Genomic DNA, 23855 nt, shown 5'->3' on the forward strand with positions numbered 1-23855 from the left:
ACCGCTACAACACTTTTATACTGGTAAAGGATAGTCATGTGATCGGAAACTTACTGATTTTATTTATTATATGATATATTTCTTTCCTTTAATATGAGAGTAAAACTATTTAAAATATTCTTTTTTTTAAAAAAAAGCTCTATTAATATTCATGATGTTGCACTCTGCCCACATAAATATGTATTAATAGATGCTCAAAACAGCTTTGTGGGTCCAACATTAGTCAAGGCACTTAGCTTTGACATGTAATCTGCACTTATAGCAGCCATGCTTTGGTAAATGAAAAAATATTCTCTTGCACACTTTAAAAATCTTTGTTAGCTAAAAACAACAGAACTAAAATGTAAAACAATTAATATACAGCAGTTAAATAAGTAATGAACAAGTCAGCCTTTTTCTAGGTAAATATAAAGGCCTAAAAAATCGAAAGGTGCTATTGACATTGTTAAATCAGGTTAGGGAGTCTCCAAACAAGACATTCAGATGAGATAGTAGACCCAGAAGTAGGTGCTTTATTGTATACACTGCAGTGGAGAGACACAACACACACCGATATTCAGCACTACCAGGCCGAAGGAAGAAGGAAGTGTCTCTGACTTAAAAAAACATCAAGTTTAAAAATATATACGTATGAATATGCATAAGTTCTAGACGTGTTATAGGTGTGATCATATAGTTTAGTCCAATCAGCATTCATATCTTCTTAGTAGCAAGGGAAGAGTTAAATGGGTGGTTACATCATGTGACTGATAGAAAGCGAAAGAAAACATGGGCGCCGCCATGACGGTACTGGATCAGACCAGCTAGATAAGACTGTCCATTTCTCGGATCAAAAAAAGGGAGTAAACTGATGCTTCTTATCTGGCGGTGAAGGTCATCATAGACTGAAAACTCTGTGTCTAAGAAGGAGCAAGAAAGTGTATTACAAATTCTTAAAGTGATAGTTTTATATATATATATATATATATATATATATATATATATATATATATATATATAAATATATACTCAACATTATCAGACCCCTATAATTCTACTCAACATGAAATTTTCACCACATGTCGGTAACAACCCATGCATTCAGTGGCGTACCATCCAAGTGTGCAGGGTGTTCCGAGAGGGGGGCCACTGTGACCCACCCTGCCCACGTAGATGATTGTTCCTTGATTGGGACGATGATGGGTGCGGCAGGGGACGGTTGCGAGCACCGATCTCCCTGCATGGCTTTTCAGTCAGCCGCTTCTCCTTCTCTCCCTTCCGCGGCTGTCAGTTAAAATGCCATACAGGGATCGGTGCTCGCAACTGTCCCTCTGCCACACCGATCATCCCCCCAATGTCTGCCGTGTCCTTCTCCTCCAGCCCCATGTTCTCTGGCCCCCTGATCTCCTGCCCACACTTTGTCACGGCGCACTGCGCATGCCGCATTTTATTTTATTGATGCCTGGGGCCCACTTTTTATCTTGCACACGGGCCCACTCATTTCATGATACGCCCCTGCATGCAATCCATTTATACAAATAAACCAAAACAAATAGGTTCAGAAATTAGGTTATGTATTATAAAATGAAATGACACAGGGAAAAAGTATTGAAGAAAGGGAGGCACAAAAAGGCATGGAAAGCCAAGACACCAGCTAAAACCTATCAGTAATTGGAAAGCAATCGTGCCCCTTGTCAGTGCAAATTAATATCAGCTGGTTGAGGCCGGGTTCACACTGGTATGACGTACCACTTTGGATCCGACTTTGCCCTGTGACTTGAAGTCCGACATACATCTGACTTCAATGAACAGGGATCCAACTTTGATCTCTGACAATACCAGGCACTGTGTGAAAAAACGGCGTGGGAGTCCCCCCTAAAATCCATACCAGACCCTTATCCGAGCATGCAGCCCAGTCAAGAAAGGGGGTGGGGACGAGCGAGCGCCCCCCTTCTGAACCATACCAGGCCGCATGCCCTCAACATGGGGGGGGTGGGTGCTTTGGGGCAGGGGGGCCCTGCGCCCCCCCCACTCCAAAGCACCTTGCCCCCCATCCCAAAGGGCCTCTTCCCGACAACCAACGGCCAGGGTGGAGGGCTTATCGGAATCTGGAAGCCCCCTTTAACCAGGGGGCCCCCAGATCCCGGACCCCCACCTTATGTGAATGAGTATGGGGTACATTGTACCCCTACCCATTCACCTGAATAAAGTTTTAAAAATAAAACACAGCACACAGGGTGTTAAAGTAATTTATTAAGGCAGCTTCAGCGTCTCTTCCGACTTCTTCTCCCCTCTCCAGGTCTTCTCCGCTGATTCTTCTAGCCCTCTCTAGTTCTTCTCACCTCTCTCCCCAGTCCTTCTCCCTCTGTCCACTGTCTTCTGCCACTGCTGGGTCTTCTCTGCTATCTTCTCACTCTTTTGCTGGGTCTTCTCTGCTTTCTTTTCCCTCCCCTGTTCTTCTTCCGATGTTGACTCGACGTGCTCTCCCGCTCTAATACCAGGTGCGCGGTGTGCCACTACTTACATAGGCATGGGGCGGGGTCACCGGAGACCCGCCCCTTATGATGTCACCACCCATCATGCCCTGGATGGTGATGTCATAAGGGGAGGGGGCTCTGAATAACATCACACCGTGACCCCGCCCAATGCCTATATAAGTAGTGGCACACCACGCACCCGGCATTAGAGCGAGAGAGAGCGTCGAGTTAATATCGGGAGAAGACCCAGCAAAAGAGCGAGAAGTTAGCAGAGAAGACTCAGCAGAGGCAGAAGACAGCGGACAGAGGGAGAAGAACCGGAGAGGGTTAGAAGACATCAGCAGAGAAGACCCGGAGAGGGGAGAAGAGCCGGCAGAGGCAGAATTCACATAGGGTGGGGGGCCAGGAACTGGGGGGCCCCCTTGTTAAAGGGGGCTTCCAGATTCCGATAAGCCCCCCCTGCCCGCAGACCTCGACAACCAACAACCAGGGTTGTCAGGAAGAGGCCCTTGTCCTCATCCACATGAGGGACAAGGTGCTTTGGGATGGGGAGGCGCAGGGCTGCCCCACAGCACCCACCTCCCATGTTATGGGCATGCGGCCTGGTACGGTTCAGGAGGGGGGGCGCTCGCTCGTCCCCACCCCCTTTCCTGACCTACCGGGCTATGTGCTCGGATAAGGGCCTGGTATGGATTTTGGGGGGACCCCTACATGTTTTTTTTCGGCGTGGGGGTTCCCCTGAAAATCCATACCAGACCAAAGGGCCTGGTATGCTCTTGGAGGGGGAACTCATGCCGTTTTTTTTTTTTATTTGGCGTGGAGTTCCCCTTCAAGATCATCAGAGCACAAGTCACATGCCAAAGTCGGATCAGTCAAGATGGCGATCCGACTTTGATCCGACTTCAGTGATATTCAGTGGGCTGAAGTAGGATCAAAGTCGGACCAAAGTAGGGCAGGGAGCATTTCCAAAGTTGGACCAGTTAAGACAGCTCCTATAGGGAAACATTGATTATCACACGTCATGCGACATAAGCTCCCAATGTCGGATCGTTTGTCGTACCAGTGAGAACCCAGCCTCAGTCTCAACTGATGGCCTATTAAAAGGTGTCTTATTATCAAGGTGTCACACAAGAAACATTTCATGATGGAGAAAAGCAAAGAGCTCTCTCAAGGCCTTCGCAACCTTATTGTTGCAAAACTGATACTGATGGCATTGGTTACAGAAGGATTTCTAAACTTCTGAATGTTCCAGTGAGCACTCGCAAGATTTCTGACAGAGGAGTGAAAAGAATTATTAGACGAGTTGTCCAAGAGCCAATCACTTGTGGAGAGCTTCAGAAAGACCTGGAATTAGCATGTACAATTATTTCAAAGAAAACAATAAGTAATGCACTAAACCACCATGGCCTGTATGCACGCTCACCTCACAAGACTCCATTGCTGAAGAAAAGCATGCTGAAGCTTGTTTAAAGTTTGCTGCACAACATTTAGACAAGCCTGTGAAATACTGGGAGAATATAGTCTGGTCAGATGAGACCAAAATTTAACTCTTGGATGCCATAATACACACCATGTTTGGAGGTCAAATGGCACTGCAAAACTCCATACCGACAGTGAAGTTTGGAGGTGGAACATCATGGTGTGGGGCTGTTTTTCAGAATGCGGTACTGGCAAACTTCATGTCATTGAAGGAAGGATGAATGGAAAAATGTCCCAAGACATTCTTGATAAAAATCTGCTGCCACCTACTAGGACGATGAAGATTAAACAAAAGTGGACATTTCAGCAAGACAATGATCCCAAACACAAAGCCAAGGAAACTCTCTATTTGTTTCAATGAAAGAAAATAAAGCTGCTAGAATGGCCCAGCCAATCACCTGACTTGAATCCAATTGGAAATCTATGGAAAGAACTAAAGATCAGAGTTAAAAGAAGAGGCCCACGGAACCTTCAAGATTGGAAGAATGGGCCAAAATCACACCTGAGCAATGCATGTGACTAGTTTCTGAATACGGGAGGTGTCTTGAAGCTGTCATTACCAACAAAGGATTTTGTTCCAAGTATTAAATACATTTCAGTTAGCGTTTTCAATACTTTTTCCCTGTGTGATTCCATTTTATTACACATAACTTCATTTCTGAATTTGTTTTGGTTTCTTTGTATATATGGATTGCAGGGATTGTTACCGACATGTGGTGAAAATGTCAATAACACCTTTAGAAATATATTTGCCTAGAAAAATGGTGACGTCTTCATTACTTATTTTACCCGCTGTATCCTAAAAATATTTGATTTTTAGGATACAAATGTTTGAATATAAGAAGTAACATACCCTAAAATTTCCAATCACTTTAATGACAATAGTGAGTTAGATTTTTGTCGACGATAATTAGTCCACATTAGTCCCACAAAAAAAAAAAAAAAAAAGAGGGTAAAATGGCCACTCACCATAAAAGTCAAGGTTAGGTTTATTGAAACAAACCGATGCACAGGGAAAGGAGCTCCTGTTGCAACCACCTGGGACATTCAAATGAGGTTGTCTGCATATCCACAGGCAATACTTAAAAATAAACAGTTAGGCCTCGTGCACACTGGTTTCTTGTACACACTGTTTATCCTGACAGGAGAAAATCAGCGTTATAAACTCACCTAAGCTGCATTTTCTCAAAACAGTCTAGGTGAGTTTATCAGAGCTTAACAGAGTTTGGAGTTTGGGAGTTTATTTATTTCATTGGCCAGAATTTTAATTTATTCATTGAAATAAACAAACGCTGGAGTGTTAAATGTACCTAGAGTTTATGCGCATTTATAAATGTTTATGACCGTTTAACCGCGTTCAGCAGGTTTTGTGGTCAGAATTCCCGCTCCTGAACACAATTTTAAGGTGTTTAGAAAACAGCCCATAAACTCCTTTTCTGATAAACTGCTAAAAACGTCCATGTGTGCATGGACACATAGGATAACATAGAGGGGTGTTTAAGGTCTGCAAAAAAACACCCTTACTCATAAAAACATGAGTTTAACAGCAGCAGTGTGCCTGAGGCCTTAAACATATACCACATATACAGTATATATATATATATACAACCAAAAACATAAATGTATTTTATTGGGATTTTATGTGATAGACCAACACAAAGTGGCACATAATTATGAAGTGGAAGGAAAATTATAAATGTTTTTTACATTTTTTAACAAAAAAATATGTGAAGAGTGTGGCGTGCATTTGTATTCAGTCAATACTTTGTAAAACCACCTTTCGCTGCAATTACAGCTGCAAGTCTTTTTGGGTATGTCTCTGCCAGCTTTGCACATCTAGAGAGCAAAATTTTTGCCCATTCTTACATAGTTACATAGTTGGTGAGGTTGAAAAAAGACACATGTCCATCCAGTTCAACCTGTGTGTGTGTGTATGTTAGTAGTACAATGTATACCCCCGTATGTTGTTATCGTTAAGATACCTATCTAATAGTTTTTTTAAATTATCAGTGCTCCCTGCTGAGACCACTGCTTGTGGAAGAGAATTCCACATCCTTACCGCTCTGACAGCAAAGAACCCTCTACCCAGTTTAAGTATTTGTACATTGATATCATATCCCCTCTCAAGCGTTTCCTCTCCAGACAGAATAAGTTCAATTCTTGCAGCCTTTCTCCATTGCTGAGATCCTCTAGTCCCTTAATTAGTTTTGTTACCCTTCTCAGTACTCTCTCCAGTTCCAGCACATCTCTCCTGAGGACTGTAGCCCAGAACTGGACGGCATACTCCAGGTGCGGCCGGACCAGAGTCTTCTAGAGTGGGAGAATTATCGTTTTAGCTCTTGAGTGAATTCCCTTTTTAACGTTCTGCTGGCTTTGTTGGAGCAGCTTGGCATTGCAAGCCATTGCTGAGCCTGTCGTCTACTAGGACCCCAGGTCCTTTTCCATACTAGATTCCCCCCAGAGGTTCTCCCCCTAGCGAGTAAATTGCATTCACATTTTTGGCATCCAAATGCACAACTTCACATTTTTCAACATTAAATCTCATTTGCCATGTAGTTACCCACCACATTAATTTGTTTAGGTCTTCTTGTAGACTTTCCACATGCCCTTCTTAACTTTGTATTGTCCGCAAATACTGAGATTGAGCTGTTTATCCTATCCTCCAGATCATTTATTAAATAGGATTGGTCCCAGGACAGAACCCTGGGGGACCCCACTTTCCACACCGGACCGTTCAGAGTACTCCCTATTTATCACCACCCTTGGGACTCGCCCCTGTAGCCAGTTTTCAATCCAGGTACTCACCCTATGGTCCATGCCGACAGACCTCAGTTTGTACAGTAAACGTTTTTGGGGAACTATATCAAATGCCTATGCAAAATCCAGATACACCACATCCACAGGCCTTCCTTTATGATCCTGCAAATGATACTGTTTTCATTACTAAAATCTTGTATATAATCCCTTATCATCCCCTCAAATAGCTTGCAGACTACTGATGTTAGGCTAACTGGTCTGTAGTTCCCCAGGATATATTTTGGCCCTTTTTAAAATATAGGTGCCGCGTTGGCTTTTCTCCAATCAGCTTGTACCATTCCAGTCAGTAAACTGTCCACAAAAATTAGGAACACTGGTCTGGCTATCACCTGACTGAGTTCTTTAAGGACCCTCCAGTGCAAGCCATCTGGTCCCAGTGACTTATTTATGTTAAGTTTTTCAAGTCTTTTTCTAATTCTGTCCTCTGTTAGCCATAGGGGTGCTTCCTGTGACATGCTATGAAAATTGACATTATCATCTTGGTTACTGTATCCCCCCGTTTCCCTTGTGAAGACTGAGGAGAAAAATATATTCGAAACCTTCGCCGTCTCTCTGTCTTTTGTAACCAAATTCCCTTCATCATCCTTTATGGGGCCAATATGATCTGGCCTCCCTTTCTTACTATATACTTAACCACTTGCTTACTGGGCACTTAAACCCCCCCTCCTGCCCAGACCAATTTTCAGCTTTCAGTGCTCTCACACTTTGAATGACAATTACTCAGTCATGCAACACTGTACCCAAATGATTTTTTTGTCCTTTTTTTCATACAAATAGAGCTTTCTTTTGGTGGTATTTGATCACCTCTGGGTTTTTTATTTTTTGCGCTATAAATGAAAAAAGACCGAAAATTTTGAAGAAAAATGCATTTTTCTTTGTTTCTGTGAAAAAATTTTGCAAATTAGCAATTTTTCTTCATAAATGTTGGCCACAATTTATACTGCTACATATATTTGGTAAAAAATAACCCAAATTAGTGGATATTATGTGGTCTGTGTGAAATTTATAGAGTCTACGAGCTATGGTGCAAATCATAAAAAAATGATCACATCTAATGTACTGAGGCCTATCTCAATTCTTGAGACCCTAACAAGCCGGGAAAGTACAAATGACCCCCAAATGACCCCTTTTTGGAAAGTAGACATTCCAGTGTATTTAGTAAGAGGCATGGTGAGTTATTTGAAGTTGTCATTTTTTCCCACAATTCTTTGCAAAATTGAGATTTTATTTTATTTTTTTTCACAAAATTGTCATTGTAATAGCTTATTTCTCTCACATGGAATGTGCGTACCACAAATGTAACCCCAAAAAACATTCTGCTACTCCACCTGAGTATTACGATACCACCTGTGTGGGATTTTTTCACTACCTGGCCACATACAGAGGCCCAACATGCAGGGAGCACCATCAGGTGTTCAAGGAGCATAAATTACCCATCTAACTTGTTGACTACCTATTACACTTTTGAAGGCCCTAGAGCACCAAGACAATGGAAACGCCCACAAAATGACCCAATTTTGGAAAGCTAACACCCCAACGTATAATCCATGAGGCATAATGAGTCTTTTGAATGGTTCATTTTTTTCCAGAAATTTTTGGAAAATGTGGAAAAAAATTAAAACGCATTTTTTTTTTACACAAAGTTGTCCGTTTATGAGATATTTCCAACACATAGCATTTACATAGCAAAAATAACACCCCAAAATACATTCTGCTACTCCTCCTGAGTATAACAATACCACATGTGTGAGACTTTTACACAGCCTGACCACATACAGAAGCCCAACATTGAAGTAGCACCTTCAGGCATTCTAGGAGCATAAATTACACATTTCATTTCTCAACCACCTATTACACTTTTGAAGGCCCTGGAACACCAGCACAATGGAAACGCCCAGAAAATGACCCCATTTTGGAAAGCTAACACCCCAACGTATAATCTATGAGGCATGATGAGTCTTTTGAACGGTTCATTTTTTTCCAGAAGTTTTTGGAAAATGTGGAAAAAAAATGAAAACGCATTTTTTTTTACACAAAGTTGTCCATTTATAAGATATTTCCAACACATAGCATTTACATAGCAAAAACAACACCCCAAAATACATTCTCCTACTCCTCCTGAGTATAACGATACCACATGTGTGAGACTTTTACACAGCCTGACCACATACAGAGGCCTAACATTGAAGTAGAACCTTCAGGCATTCTAGGAGCATAAATTACATATTTCATTTCTCATCCAGAAAAACTATTCTGGAGCCCCTCACATATGTGAGACCCCTGTGTTGAATCCCACTAGTCCAGTTGCAGGGTACAAGATCAGTCCAAGAGGCAGGCAAATATCATGGTCAAACAGTCCAAGGTCAGTTCCAGATCAGGCAGAGGTATGTACAGCATTGGCAGGCAGAAGCATGGTCGAATAACAGTCCGGGGTCAGTTCCAGATCAGGCAGCGGTATGTACAGAATCGGCAGGCAGAAGCGTGGTCGAATAGCAAGCCAGGGTCAGTTACAGAGCAGGCAGTGGCATAAGGGGTGTGAAGGTGTGTGAAGGCAGGAACTAAGGATTACGTTTACCATACTTCACTAATAATTTATTGAAGTATGGTAACGGCGAAAACAGTCACCTATGCAGAGGCCTGGTTGGGAAGGACATTGTGCACAATAATAAGATGGGTCTCTTCTGATTCCTGCTCTGGTACACACCTTACATCTTTTTTGACATCTTTGGCCTGTTGGTTTGGGAGGGATTTTTATCAGGAAAGTGGCGCTCGGAGAGTCGACTAATAACATCTGATCGGATATTTTCTGGTGGGCCGTTTGGGAATATAAGGGTAGTGAAAACTTCCTCCTGGTAGCCAAAGAAGCGTTTGGGGTTTTGGGTAGAGTTGCGGTAAATTACATATGAATTGTATATGGCCAATTGAAAAAAATAAATTGCGACTTTTTTATACCAATGGTATGTCCGTCTTGTGGCAAGGTATGGTTCCATCATTTGGTCATTGAAGTCGACTCCCCCCCATAAATAAATTATATTCATAGATGCATTTTGGTTTTTGCATGGGATCATTCCTTCTGGGGATTTCCACGAACGTATCATTGTGGATAGAAGACAACATGTAAACATCCCTTCTGTCCCTCCACTTCACTGCCAGAATCTCGTTGTTTCGCAGACTTGCCGTTTCTCCTTTTCTCAATTTCTTATTGACAAGACTTCGAGGAAAGCCCTTCCGATTCTTTTTTATGGTGCCACATGCTGGCGTCTTCTTCTGGTGAAGGTTGTGGAACAGGGGCAGAGATGTGTAGAAGTTGTCTACATAAAGGTGGTAGCCTTTCTCCAGTAGGGGGTATATGAGGTCCCAAACAACTTTCCCATTGGATCCCAAGTAGTCCGGGCAATTAGGGGGCTGCAGCTGGGTGTCCTTCCCTTCGTTCAGGAATATGTGTACCCTGTGGCTCGGTCACATAATTTGTACACCTTCACTCCATAGCGGGCCCTTTTGCTGGGGATAAATTGCTTAATTTTAAGCCTGCCGCTAAATTTAACAAGGGACTCATCCACACATATGTGTTGGTCCGGGGTAAACAATTGGGGGAATGTTTCTGAAGAATAATTAAGTATTGGCCGAATTTTGTAAAGCCTGTCATAAGTTGTGCCATTTCGGGGAGGGCACTTGGTATTGTCACTGAAATGTAGGAACCTCGTTATCATCATATACCTAGTTCTGGGCATTACCACGGAGAAGAGTGGCATGTGGTGGAGGGGGTGGGTTGACCAATAGGATTTTTTTTGTTGAGTCCCATATTAAATGTGAGGCCTAAAAAAACCTTGAACTCCTCCACTGTTAGGTCTCTCCACTCATAGGGACTGGCATAATAGGATGTTGGATTTTGCAAAATATATTGCTGTGCATACAGGTTGCACTAGGCCACAATTGACGCCAACATGTCCTCCGTAAAAATTAAATTAAAAAAATGTATTGGGGTAAAATTCTCAGTTTCCACCTGGACTCCTGGCTGGGCAGTGAAAGGGGGAACGTTAGCTTCTCCTGAATTGGAAGGAAGCCACAAGGGGTTCTGAAGGGCATAGGGAAGGCTGGCATGGGTCCTAACCCTTTGGGGCTGAGGCGACACCCCACTGGTACTTGGCCTTTCTGTTTGAGGTACTGCGGTGCTGGTGGATGGCACTGCGGTGCTGGTAGATGGTACTGTGGTGCTGGTGGATGCCACTGCCTCCTAGAACGCCTTCGTTTGGTGGGCCAAACATCTTCCTCCTCTGAGTCACTCAGTGTTTCACTACTGAGGACTGGCTCATAATTTATGTCAAATTCAGGATCCGAATTTGAAAGGGAATCTGAAAAAGAGAGCTCCCCGTTGCTCTTGTCGGCCGTGGAAAGAATTTGGTATGCCTCCTCGGCGGAAAAGCATCTTTTAGACATGGTTAGTTGCTGGTGGTGATGAGACTGCACAGGTGTGTGCTAAGCCTGCACTGATGGGCACTGATGAGGTCGCACTGATGAGCACAGATGTGCACTGATTGATGGCACAGATGTGCACTGATGAGGCGGCACAGATGGGCACTGATCGCACAGATGTGTACTGATGAGGTGGCACAGATGTGCACTGATGAAGCAGCACAGATGTGCACTAATGAGGCAGCACAGGAGGGCACAGATATGCACTGATGAGGTGGCACAGATGGGCACTGATGAAGTGGCACAGATGGGCACTGATGAGTCGGCACAGATGTGCACTGATGAGTTGGCACAGATGTGTACTGATTGCACAGATGTGCACTGTTGAGGTGGCACAGATGGGCACTGTTGAGGTGGCACAAATGGGCACTGATGAGTCGGCACAGATGTGCACTGGTTGCACAGATGTGCACTGTTGAGGTGGCACAGATGGGCACTGTTGAGGTGGCACAAATGGGCACTGATGAGTCGGCACAGATGTGCACTGATTGCACAGATGTGCAGTGATTGATTGCACAGATGGGCACTGTTGAGGTGGCACAGGTGGGCACTGTTGAGGTGGCACAGATGGGCACTGTTAAGGTGGCACAGATGGGCACTGTTAAGGCGGCACAGATGGGCACTGGTGAGGTGGCACAGATGTGCACTGATTGATTGCACAGATGTGCACTGATGAGGCGGCACTGATTGGTACAGATGGGCACTGATTGGCACAGATGGGCACTGATGAGGTGGCACAGATGCACACTGATTGCACTGATGCGCACTGATGCGCACTGGTTGCACAGATGGGCACAGATGGGCACAGACGGGCACAGATGGGCACAGACGGGTACAGATGGGGCCAGGCCCGGATTTACTCCCTTTGCCGCCCCAAGGCCGGGTCCTTCAATGCCGCCCCCCCCCCACACACAAACACATACACACACACCACCATTCTTGTCCTTTATCGATGACTGCTACAATAGATCAATTAAAAACATATCTCCACACACGAGAACACTGAAAATAACTGGCTTTAATTGTACAGACTGAAAATACTTCAGGGTAAGCGCGCGAGGGGTAAGGATTTTTCGCGGGCAATGGCTGGTGATAGTGCTTCAATCATCTCCGACACCATGGTTGTTATGGTGTCAGGATGATTGAAACGCATTATTTCTATCATTACATTGTAATATAAAATGAAATAGTTCAACTCACCATAATGCAGAATCATTGGAAGCTCTGAGCGTGTCACCTGCCACCATCGCTTGTCACTTGCCACTATGCCTGCCACCAGATGGGGATGTCACTTGCCTCTATGCCTGCCACCAGATGAGGATGTCACTTGCCACGCTGCCTGCCACCAGATGGGGATGTCAATTGCCACGCTGCCTGCCACCAGATGGGGATGTCACTTGCCACCATGCCTGCCACCAGATGGGGATGTCACTTGCCACTATGCCTGCCACCAGATGGGAATGTCGCTTGCCTCTATGCCTCCCACCAGATGGAGATATCACTTGCCACTATGCCTGCCACCAGATGGAGATGTCACTTGCCACGCTGCCTGCCACCAGATGGGGATGTCACCTGCCACCAGATGGGGATGTCACTTGCCACTATGCCTGCCACCAGATGGGGATGTCACTTGCCTCTATGCCTGCCACCAGATGGAGATTCACTTGCCACTATGCCTGCCACCAGATGGGGATGTCACTTGCCACGCTGCCTGCCACCAGATGGGGATGTCACTTGCCTCTATGCCTGCCACCAGATGGGAATGTCACTTGCCACGCTGCCACCAGATGGGAATGTCACTTGCCACGCTGCCTGCCATCAGATGGGAATGTCACTTGCCACACTGCCTGCCACCAGATGGGAATGTCACTTGCCACGCTGCCTGCCACCAGATGGGAATGTCACTTGCCATGCTGCCTGCCACCAGATGGGGATGTCACTTGCCACGCTGCCTGCCACCAGATGGAGATGTCACTTGCCACGCTGCCTGCCACCAGATGGGAATGTCACTTGCCATGCTGCCTGCCACCAGAGGGGAATGTCACTTGCCACGCTGCCTACCACCAGATGGGGATGTCACTTGCCACCATGCCTGCCACCAGATGGGGATGTCACTTGCCACCATGCCTGCCACCAGATGGGGATGTCACTTGCCACACTGCCTGCCACCAGATGGGGATGTCACTTGCCACCATGCCTGCCACCAGATGGGGATGTCACTTGCCATGCTCCCTGCCACCAGATGGGGATGTCACTTGCCATGCTGCCTTCTATCAGATGGAGGAGGGCGCAACAGCGGTGCGGGCAATGAGAGATGTCATCTCTCTCCCCCGCTGCCGCACCGCTGACATTACATTGATTTTTTCAAAAATGGCGCCGGGCTGCACAATCACGCTACTGCACATGCGCCGCCCGGCCGAGCACATACGAGCTTTCCCGAGCCCGGCCGGCTTCGGAACGGCGCATGCGCAGTTGCGTGGTTGGCTCGCGGCCATCTTTTCTACGGGCACCGGTGCCCCAATAGAGTTTAATGGGCAGCCCGAATAGGGGGGCGGCCGCGAAGTCGCCGCAGGAGCGGCGCCGCCCCTGCACCACTGCCGCCCCGAGGCCTGGCCTCGGTGGCCTTGTGGCAAATCCGGCCCTGGATGGGGCACAGATGGGGCATTGATGGCACAAGTGGGCACTGATGCGCACAAGTGGGCACAGATGGCACTAGCTATTGATGCTAATGGGTCACTGTGGGCACTGATTGGGCACTGTTAGGGCACACTTTGTTTTTTCAACTGTAGAACTGTAGATAATTACTCACAACGAGTCACAGATCCTCTCTCTCCTCACACGCTGTCTCTGTGATCATCTCTCATTGGAGGCAGCGATCGCGCTGTAAACGGCCGCCCTGATTGGCCATTTACAGTGATCTGGGATTGGCTGTGTCCAGGGGACACGGCCAACACAGATTTTCCCCGATGCACGCTCACGAGAGCAGGGCGGGGAGCAAGGAAAGGGGACGACGTCAATAGACGTAGTCCCGGCATTGTAGATCTGCGCTGTTGCCGTCATTCGGCTATAGCACGGATCTCTAGTGGTTAAAGAATTTCTTGGGGTTTTTTTTACTCTCCTCCGCTTTTTTACTCTCCTTCGCCTTTCGTGTTCTATCTTAGCCAGCCGGATTGCACCCTTACATTTCTTATTGCATTCTTTGTAAAGTTGGAATGATGATAATGACCCCTCAGCTTTGTATTTTTTGCCTTATTTTTTCAGCCTTATCTTTTGCCTTTATATGTATTTTTACGTTGGAGTTGAGCCACCCAGGATTTTTATTAGCGCTTGTAAATTTATTTCCCCTCGGAATGCACTTGGTGATACCTTTATTTAGTATGCTCTTAAAGCACTCCCATTTTTCCTTCATGTTGTTTGTTCCTAGAATTTCATCCCATTCAATATCTTCTAGCAAAGAGCGTAATTTAGGGAAGTTGGCTCTTTTGAAATTCAGTGTCTTTGTATTACCCTTGTGCTTATTATTTTTGTGATTTATACTGAAGCTAATTGACCTGTGGTCGCTGTTTCTTAAGTTGCCCCCTATTTCCACATCCGCGATCAGGTCTGTATTGTTAGCAATTAGTAGGTCTAGTAACGTTTCTTGGTGCATTTACCATCTGACCAATGAAATTGTCCTGCAAGACATTTAGGAAATGACGAGCCTTAGACGAATGCGTGGTACCTTCCGCCCAGTCTATATCTGGATAGTTAAAATCCCCCATTATATTGACACTTCCCATCCTTGCCGCCATTCCAAACTGTGATATGAGGTCCGCCTCCCCCTCCTCCCTCAGATTAGGGGGCCTATAGCATACGCCCAGTATTACTTTCCCCTTTGTTTCCTCCCTTTGGAGCTCCACCCATAAGGACTCCACCTCCTCCCTTGCTTTATTGGTGATGTCTTCCCTCACAATCGCTTGCACATCATTCTTGATGTACAGGCATACCCCTGCAACTTTTTTACCCTGCCTATCTCTGTGATATAGGGAATACTCCTGGATGGTTGCCAACCAATCATGGGAGCTGTTAAACCAAGTCTCTGAGATTCCCACAAAATCTAAATCCTCCTCGTACATCAGCAGTTCCAGTTCCCCCATCTTGTCAGCCAGACTTCTAGCATTAGTGTACAAGCCTCGTAGTTTTGTCTGTTCGCATACTATCACCTTGTTGGTAATGAGGCTGCAATTTGGATTTGTCAAGTTACTTACCTTGGGTTTAGGTACTTTACTCTCCCTACCGCTAATGCCCCCAATAAACCCGCTGAACCTTGTTCAACGCTGGCTATCTCTACATCTGGACCCTCCCCCCGTCACATAGTTTAAGAGCCCCTCTAACTTTTCGGTCATCTTCAGCCATCTTCTCCCCCAGCCGAGCTGCACCCTCCCCATTTCCTCTTTGCAAAATAGCTCATGCTCTGTCAAATTGGATGGAGAGCATCTGTGAACAGCAATTTTCAAATCTTGCCACAGATTCTCAATTGGATTAAGGTCTGGACTTTGACTGGGCCATTCTAACACATGAATATGCTTTGATCTAAACCATTCCATTGTAGCTGTGGCTTTATGACTAGGGTCACTGTCCTACTGGAAGGTGAACCTCTGCCCCAGTCTCAAGTCTTTTGCAGATTCTAACAGGTTTTCTTCTAAGATTTCCCTGTATTTGGCTCAATCCACCTCCCCATCAATTCTGACCAGCTTCCCTATCTGCCACCACCATGTTTGATGGTGGTGATGGTGTGTTCAGGGTGATGTGCAATGTTAGTTTTCTGCCACACATAGCGTTTTGCTTTGAGGCCAAACAGTTAAATTTTGGTCTTATCTGACCAGAGCACCTTCTTCCACATGTTTGCTGTGTCCCCCCGCATGGCTTCTCACAAACTGCAAACAGGACTTCTTGTGGCTTTCTTTCAATAATGGCTTTTTTCTTGCCACTCTTCCATAAAGGCCAGATTTGTGGAGTGCACGTCTAATAGTTGTCCTGTGGACAGATTCTCCCACCTGAGCTTTGGATCTCTGCAGCTCCTCCAGAATTACCATGGGCCTCTTGGCTGCTTCTCTGATTAATGCTCTCCTTGCCCACCTTTCAGTTTAGGTGGATGGCCATGTCTTGGTAGGTTTGCAGTTGTGCCATGCTCTTTCCTTTTTCGGATGATGGATTGAACAGTGCTCTGTGAGATGTTCAAAGCTTGGGATATTTTTTTATAACCTAGCCCTGCTTTAAAATTCTCTTTATCCCTGACCTGTATGGTGTGTACTTTGGCCTTCATGATGCTGTTTTTTTTAATAAGGTTCTCTAACAAACCTCTGAGGGATTCACAGAACAGCTGCATACTGAGATTAAATTGCACACAGCTGGACTCTGTTTACTAATTAGGTGACTTCTGAAGGCAATTGGTTCCACTAGATTTTAGTTAGGGGTATCAGACTAAAGGGGGCTGAATGCAAATGCACGCCACACTTTTCAAAAATATTTATTTGTAAAACATTTTGAAAAAAATTTTTCATTTTCCTTTCACTTCTCAATTACTGCATGTGCCACTTTGTGTTGGTCTATCACAAAAAATGCCAATAAAATACATTTAAATTTTTGGTTGTAATATGACAAAATATGGAAAATGTCAAGGGGTATGAATACTTTTTCAAGGCACTGTATGTTATTACATTCTTCATAGGTAATAACACTGTGTTATTAACCACTTGCTGCTCGCTATATAGCAAACTGACGGCGACAAAGTGGTTTCGATATCCTGACTGGACGTCATATGACGTCGCCAAGATATCAAGCCGCTGCAAGCCCCCGGGGGCGTGCATCGCAGCGATTGTTGTTGTGGTGTGGTCTAGACGGAGACTCTTTACCACGTGATCAGCCGTGTCCAATCACGGCTGATCACAATGTAAACAAGAAGATTTGTTGATCGGCTTTTCCTCACTCGCGTCTGTAAGACGCGAGTAGAGGAGAGCCGATCGGCTGCTCCCCTGATGGGGGGGTCTGCTCTGATTGATTATCAGCACAGCCCCCTGAGGATGCCCACACTGGACCACCAGGGATGCCACCAGGACCACCAGGGATGTCACCACCAGGTATGCCACCCTAGACCACCAGGGATGCCAATCAGTGCCCACAATGGATGCCAATCAGTGCCCCAAATGGATGCCAATCATAGCCCACAATGGGCATCACTGATTGGCACTGATTGGCATCCATCAGTACCATCTATTAGTGTACCTCAGTGCCACCTATCAGTGCCCATCCATGCCACCTATCAGTGCCCATCAATGCCACCTATCAGTGCCCATCTGTGCTGCCTATCAGTGCCCATCTGTGCCGCCTTTCAGTGCCACCTATGTGTACCCATCAGTGCTGCATATCAGTGCCACCTATCAGTGCCCATCAGTGCCGCCTATTAGTGCCCCATCAGTGCCGCATATTAGTGCCCATCATCAGTGCCACCTCATCGGTGCCCATCAGTGCCGCCTTATCAGTGCCTGTCAGTGCTGCCCCATCAGTGCCCATCAGTGAAGTAGAAAACTTACTTATTTAATTACGTTTTGTAACAGAAGCAAAAAAAAACATATTTTTTTTCAAAAATTTCAGTCTTTTTTTTTTTTTGTTTAGCAGAAAATAAAAATCTCAGAGGTGATCAAATGCCACCAAAAGAAAGCTCTATTTGTAGGAACAAAATGATAAAAATTTAGTTTGGGTACAGTGTAGCATGATTGCGCAATTGTCATTCAAAGTGCGACAGCGCTGAAAGCTGAAAATTGGTCTGGGCAGGAAGGTGTATAAGTAAACTGTATTGAAGTGGTTAAGTTTGAATGGGATGTTTCCCATTATTATGACTAGGTGAGGATATAAAAATCATTTTTTTTTCCTCCTCTAATTGGCATCATATATATATATATATATATATATATATATATATATATATATATATATATATATAGCCTCGTCAATAAAAGTATTGAATGTCTCATTTCATTCTAGTGTTAAATAGATTTATATATTAGTGCTATGTCTATAATGTGTTTTGAATGATTTTCATTATTTTCTAATAAATGGTTAAGCTGGTTGTCTGGTTTTATGATCTAGTAGGCTAGAACTATAAATGAAATTGGGTCAATTGTTTAAACTTAGAATTTTGATAATTGTGAATATACTGAATTGTAGATATACTGTATAATCTTAGATCTAATGTTAATGTATGTTTTTCCTTTACCTGGAATTATGGATTTAAAATGATGAATAATATGTTTAGTTTTTATTAAAAAACACTGGGGTAGTGGTTTAATTAGTTTCTATTTTTATTGTGATTGACTATACTGCATGATAGACTTGGAGATCAAAGATTATTGTTACAGAGTTGCTTGTTGGTAAACTTACTACGGCTAAGAGAGATTGAACATAGAATACTAACTTCGTGCTGTTGTGTAGAGTTAGCGCTTGAGATTGGTCACTGTGAACTAATGGGAAGTTAACCATGAGAATCGTCCACCCAGCTCATTGAGGCATGCTGGGAGAAGACAGTGTGTTTCAGATCTGGATATGAGGACTGTCTCACTGTGCTTTATTCCCTCTATGATTAAGCTCCTTTTGGGAGTGAAATGCATTAGGTTGCTTGCACCAGGTGGACTTGTCTGGGCATTGGTTTATTTCAATAAACCTAACCTTAACTTTTATTGTGAGCGGCTATTTTCCCCCTTTTTTTTTTTCCAGGGGAGGAGTAGTGTACTGAATGCAAAGGCACACACGATTGTGGGTTGCCTGCTCCTGACTCTGGGGAACAGGAGAGGGTGTGAAGCTTGTAGCGGAGCACAAGCACTAAGTAAATTAGTCCAAACCACTTATCCTTGCTGGCAGCGTTAGTTTGAATTTTACTGACTTGGCCCTATATTATTAAATGCTTTTACTGTATGCATTCATGTTCTCTGTACACCCCGCCCGCTTATAAACAAAGAAATTATTTTTGCTAGATATGTATAATGTAAATCATGCATATTCACTATAAGGCACAATAAAGTAGGCTCAAACTGTATCTTAGACAATACAACCTATTCACAAAGAACAGAACACTAAAAGCTTAGGTCTAATTTTCTGCCAGAATATGACATTTTAATGTCTATTGACTTGTCAGCATGGGGGAGATTTACTAAAACTGCTACACACAGAATCTGGTGTAGCTGTGCATAAAAACCAATCAGCTTCTAACTTCAGCTTGTGCAATAAGGCTTTGACAATAAAACCTAGAGGCTGATTGGTTACTATGCACAGCTTCATCAGATTCTGTGTGCACCCGTTTTAGTAAATTCCCCCCCATATGACATAGTGCTACAACAGCTTGCTTTCAAACTACAAGTGTTATTTTACCATACTTAATGCCCAGTGAGATACATACTCTGCTTATGGTCATATTGGTATCTAACATCTTTGTTTTGTCCACCAGGAGTTGCTGGTCAATCACCCTTTGAACAAGATTTCTCGCTGGAACAGTGGCAATACATACTTCCAGATGACAACTGGAAGCCTTGTGAGAGACAACAAGATCCTGTGTGAGACTTCATTGGTATGTATACATCATGTCTCTGTAACATTATGACCAATACAAAGGTTGTAGCCCTTTCCACTGAGAAAAATTATGATAGAGCCGAATGAAACAATCCTGGCAGGTGTAGATCAGCATTATATATCAAATATGCTAGGCTCACATGTCTCACCACTTTGAATTTGCTTGTGTAAGCAACCAGAGATGTGGCATTGTGAACAGGCAATCTATTGGCAGTTCTACTTGTCTCTCTATTCTACACTAAATTCAGCACAGGGATGTGGCGGTGTATGGTTATTGGAATTCTGCTTGTATAGAGTTCAGTGTCCAGTAATCAATTCAAGTGACTTATGTGGCACTAGTATGAGATTTCCATTGTTATATATGTCTGTAGAGATCTGTGCAATGAAATTCAATCCTTTTGACTTAAGACAAAAAAAGAGAATCTTTAGAGTAGACCATCAGTTCACCTTCATTTTAAATGTATCTAAAAACTTCAATATACTGCAGCTTACCAAACTTTTGATGAGGTAGCTTCAATGGTTTTAATTTTTATTCCCTTTATTTAGTCCAGAGATCCTGCCGGTAACATACTTGCCAAGGGAGACAATACTCACTATTAATCCAGAAGAGGGCAACAGAACAACTCAATCTCTCCTCTTCTCATTAACATGGGGGGGGGGGTTATTCTGTAGTCCATAGTTAGAACTTCTTGCAAGATCAACAGGTTTTTTTTGCACTTATAGAACAGTTATACAAAAACACTTTCAATGGTATATTTAACAGACAAAAAGGATGCAGATATAAGAAGTTCATTTTTACAGTTCATATACACTTTATGCTCTTATCAGCATTTATTGATTTTATTTTCGGTATATTGTTTTTAAGGTCCCACTGACTCCAGTTTATAACATTTTGATTTGATAATGTTGTAGTGTTTTGTTGCTGTTGGTGCATCTTTATAGGACTTCCTATTTGCAATGATAATATCTTTATCTTTGTTTAACGCCAACCCTTTCTACGCTTTTTTCCTATCTTGCATAATTTCTGCTTAGTCCATTAAACAGTGTAGTGTATGCTTGTTCCGAAGAGTGTTGACAAGAAATTATCACTGCTTCTGAAAGAGATTCTTTCTATTTTTACTTGTTATTAATATGCTAATTATTATCCTGCAGGGCTATAAAATGGATGACCTGTTGACATCGTACATCAACTACTTTCTGTTAAAGCAGCAAAATGCAAAGGATCCATAGTGCAGCTGTTCTGAGACCTCTAAATATACTCAAAATGAGAAATGAATTGTAGCCAATCCGTGCCTGATGCTGAGTTAAAAAAAAACATGGCAGTCAGAATGGTGACTACAGAAACCAGTCTATCCTTAAATCACCAGCTGGCACCAGCATCTGTCTTATCTGTACTGATAAACATTAGTGCCTAGTGTTGTATTCTGTTAAATGAAGAGAGAAATCTATTTTGTGACAAGCCATCTGGGAGACTTTTGTAATGTCTTTAATTTTACACTGATTACCACAAGAAATATCTGTTCATTGACAAATAAATTGCCAGCCTCCAGCAAAGCAGATGTGCAATGCCTGGTCTTTGTACAGAGCCATCCCTGTGCCACATCAGTGCCAGAACCAGTAAACGTCACAAACAATTTCAATTCTTAAAGGAGTTCTATGGTCAAAGCATACAGCATTCACTTTATAACATCAGCATTGTAATAGCAATACAGTCACTAGGTATTTTTGACAATCTAATATATGCTTACTTGAAAAATCTCCTTTCATGCTGCAAGCACTGCCTGTCTGCAGGTTCTCTCTTTCCACAACTTGCTGGATTCCCCGCATATTACACTCATCTGCTTTTTAATTTTGATTGCTACGGACTGCATGTCCCATGGTATCTTGCTCTCTGCAAGCTGTGATTCCTGTACTTATACTGCCTTCTGGAGCTCCTCCTCTTAGCACCTCTGTTCTTCAGAAAGCAGGTTCCGTGAATTCTGTGACACAGCAGTGCCTACTTACAGGGCATACTGAATACATGTCAGAAATCAAAGAAGTAAGTGTGTGGGGATCTTCACAAAGTTTATAAGGTGTAAGGAGAAGGCAAGAAATAATTCAAATGCAATGTTTAAATGAATATATGATTTGAAATTTTGATCATAGATATTGATAATGTTATAAGTGCTTAAAGTGTAAGTAAGTCATCCACCAATTCCCTGCATCAAACTGCCAGATGATTCAGAAAACCTCTGCCCCTTGTAGCAAAAGAACACTTAAGTTCTGGCTATAGAATCTAACACATGTCGCAAATACTTTAACAGCTGTCACATAGTAGTCTACAGGACCTTTCATTTATTCAAGCTTACATATTGCTTTCAAGTAAATCTCTAGCTGGTAAGTAATTGCCAGGAAAGCAGGCAGTATCTGCCCTTCCAAATAGTAATAATACTGATTTGCATATATCACTGCAATTACCAGCCCCCACACAGTACAGCTATTAAGCCACCTTCGGGACACCTCCCGTGACTTGGCACCTGTTGCCAGCAACCATTTTGCTGTGAGTTTGGAAGCCTTATATGCTGGTGCCTTTATCAGAAACAACCTATGCAACAAGCATAAAACCTCACAGTACATGATAGGTAATAGGATTTGTTTATGTGGCTAATGTAAAAATAAAACAGTTTTGAAATATATATGTGTAATCATTAGTCTGTTTTTTGTTATTCAATTTATATACTGAAGGTCATTGCACACTACAGTAGGTCAAAAGGCTATTAAACATCAACAAGGAGTTCCATGACTATGTAGCACTAACTCTCGGTGGAGCTGCTGGTTTAAGCGGGCTTGTTACCTTCACTCTCCTTCCCTCTGTTTTACCGGAACCGGGTCTAGCGGTTCCGTTGAGTTTACCCCCGGACGATACACGCACCAACACTTGAGTACTTTTTCAATGCTTTATTGAACTATTTACTAAGGAAATAGCAGGAAAGAGGCAGAAGTGAAACTGCAGAAGAAACTCAAATATCTTCTTGTAGGGTTCTTGACAAATGTCCTGGTAGAATTTAGATATTATAATAGAATGCGCTCCCCTCGTGGGACACACTCTTTGCTCGCCTGGATAGGCCTCTCTCACTTGCCTAGCAGCCAGTACGTAGCACAAACAAAAGTCTCTGCCACAGACTTGTTTGGGATAAACCGGTACAATCCTCTGCCACAGGATGTATTGGTTTTATACAATGAACGTCAGTCACAGTGCTTGAACCTTTAAGCCAACCCGGCAACACTATGCTGTATAGTTACTTTTAGGATACGTCCTCCAACCGAGTCACCAGGCCCCTCTCCAGACCAGCACGCTGCGTGATCCTTCCATGATCCTTCCCTGGGATCTCCTCGGTTGTCCAGCTTCCTCCCTTTGGATAGACAGCTCAGGACCATTCCTCGGCTGCTGTGGTAGGCCCCAGACAAGCCTCTGGGCCCACCCCTGCGCCGCAGCGATGTGGGCCTCCGGAACGGAGGACCACGATATTGCTTCTCTAACGCATACCTGTCGGCCAGGAGGGCCAGCAGGTGGCTGTAAAACGAACCCTACAATATGGCGTCTGTCCCATAAATACCCTCGCCCAGAATGCATCTCGGAGGACCACCTCCACCGAGTTGTCTCCGGGACAGAAGAGCATCCATACGCTTCGAAACGTTGCATTCCCAACACTGACCAGTGGTGACAGCGACACCCACCGGTCAGCACGGAAACACACACAACGTCAGCCAAGCTGGAACAGAGGCAAACCTAACCTATTTAACGAACAAGTTACTAAATTTACCTAACATATGGTAGATCGCAAATCTACCAGCGCTACAACTATATAAAGGCATAAGACCTCAGGTTGGATACTTTCACACTGGTCAGAGAACTCAGAAAAGAAATCAGATGAAAGGTTTAGCGCTGAAAAACACTTTTTGATAGATAAAAAGTGCATTTTATATACATCTATATAGATCAGACCAAAATGAGGGACAAATTGTTATTATTATTATTATTATACAGGA

The 23855-nt window shown here is 43.8% G+C and overlaps 1 protein-coding gene across 2 annotated transcripts in view; it reads left to right on the forward strand.

The window, feature by feature from the left end:
• Positions 1-22510, forward strand: part of MYO7B (myosin VIIB) — a 422737-nt gene extending 400227 nt beyond the window's left edge. For both annotated transcript variants that reach the window (XM_073625783.1, XM_073625782.1), the window contains 2 exons: positions 19705-19824; positions 20979-22510. In XM_073625783.1, the coding sequence (XP_073481884.1) occupies positions 19705-19824; positions 20979-21056 (198 nt within the window). In that variant the 3' untranslated portion in view covers positions 21057-22510. The remainder of the gene's footprint in view (positions 1-19704; positions 19825-20978) is intronic.
• The last annotated feature ends 1345 nt before the right edge of the window (positions 22511-23855 follow it).

Source organism: Aquarana catesbeiana, linkage group LG04, assembly GCF_042186555.1.
Source record: "Aquarana catesbeiana isolate 2022-GZ linkage group LG04, ASM4218655v1, whole genome shotgun sequence".
NCBI classification, from domain to species: domain Eukaryota; kingdom Metazoa; phylum Chordata; class Amphibia; order Anura; family Ranidae; genus Aquarana; species Aquarana catesbeiana.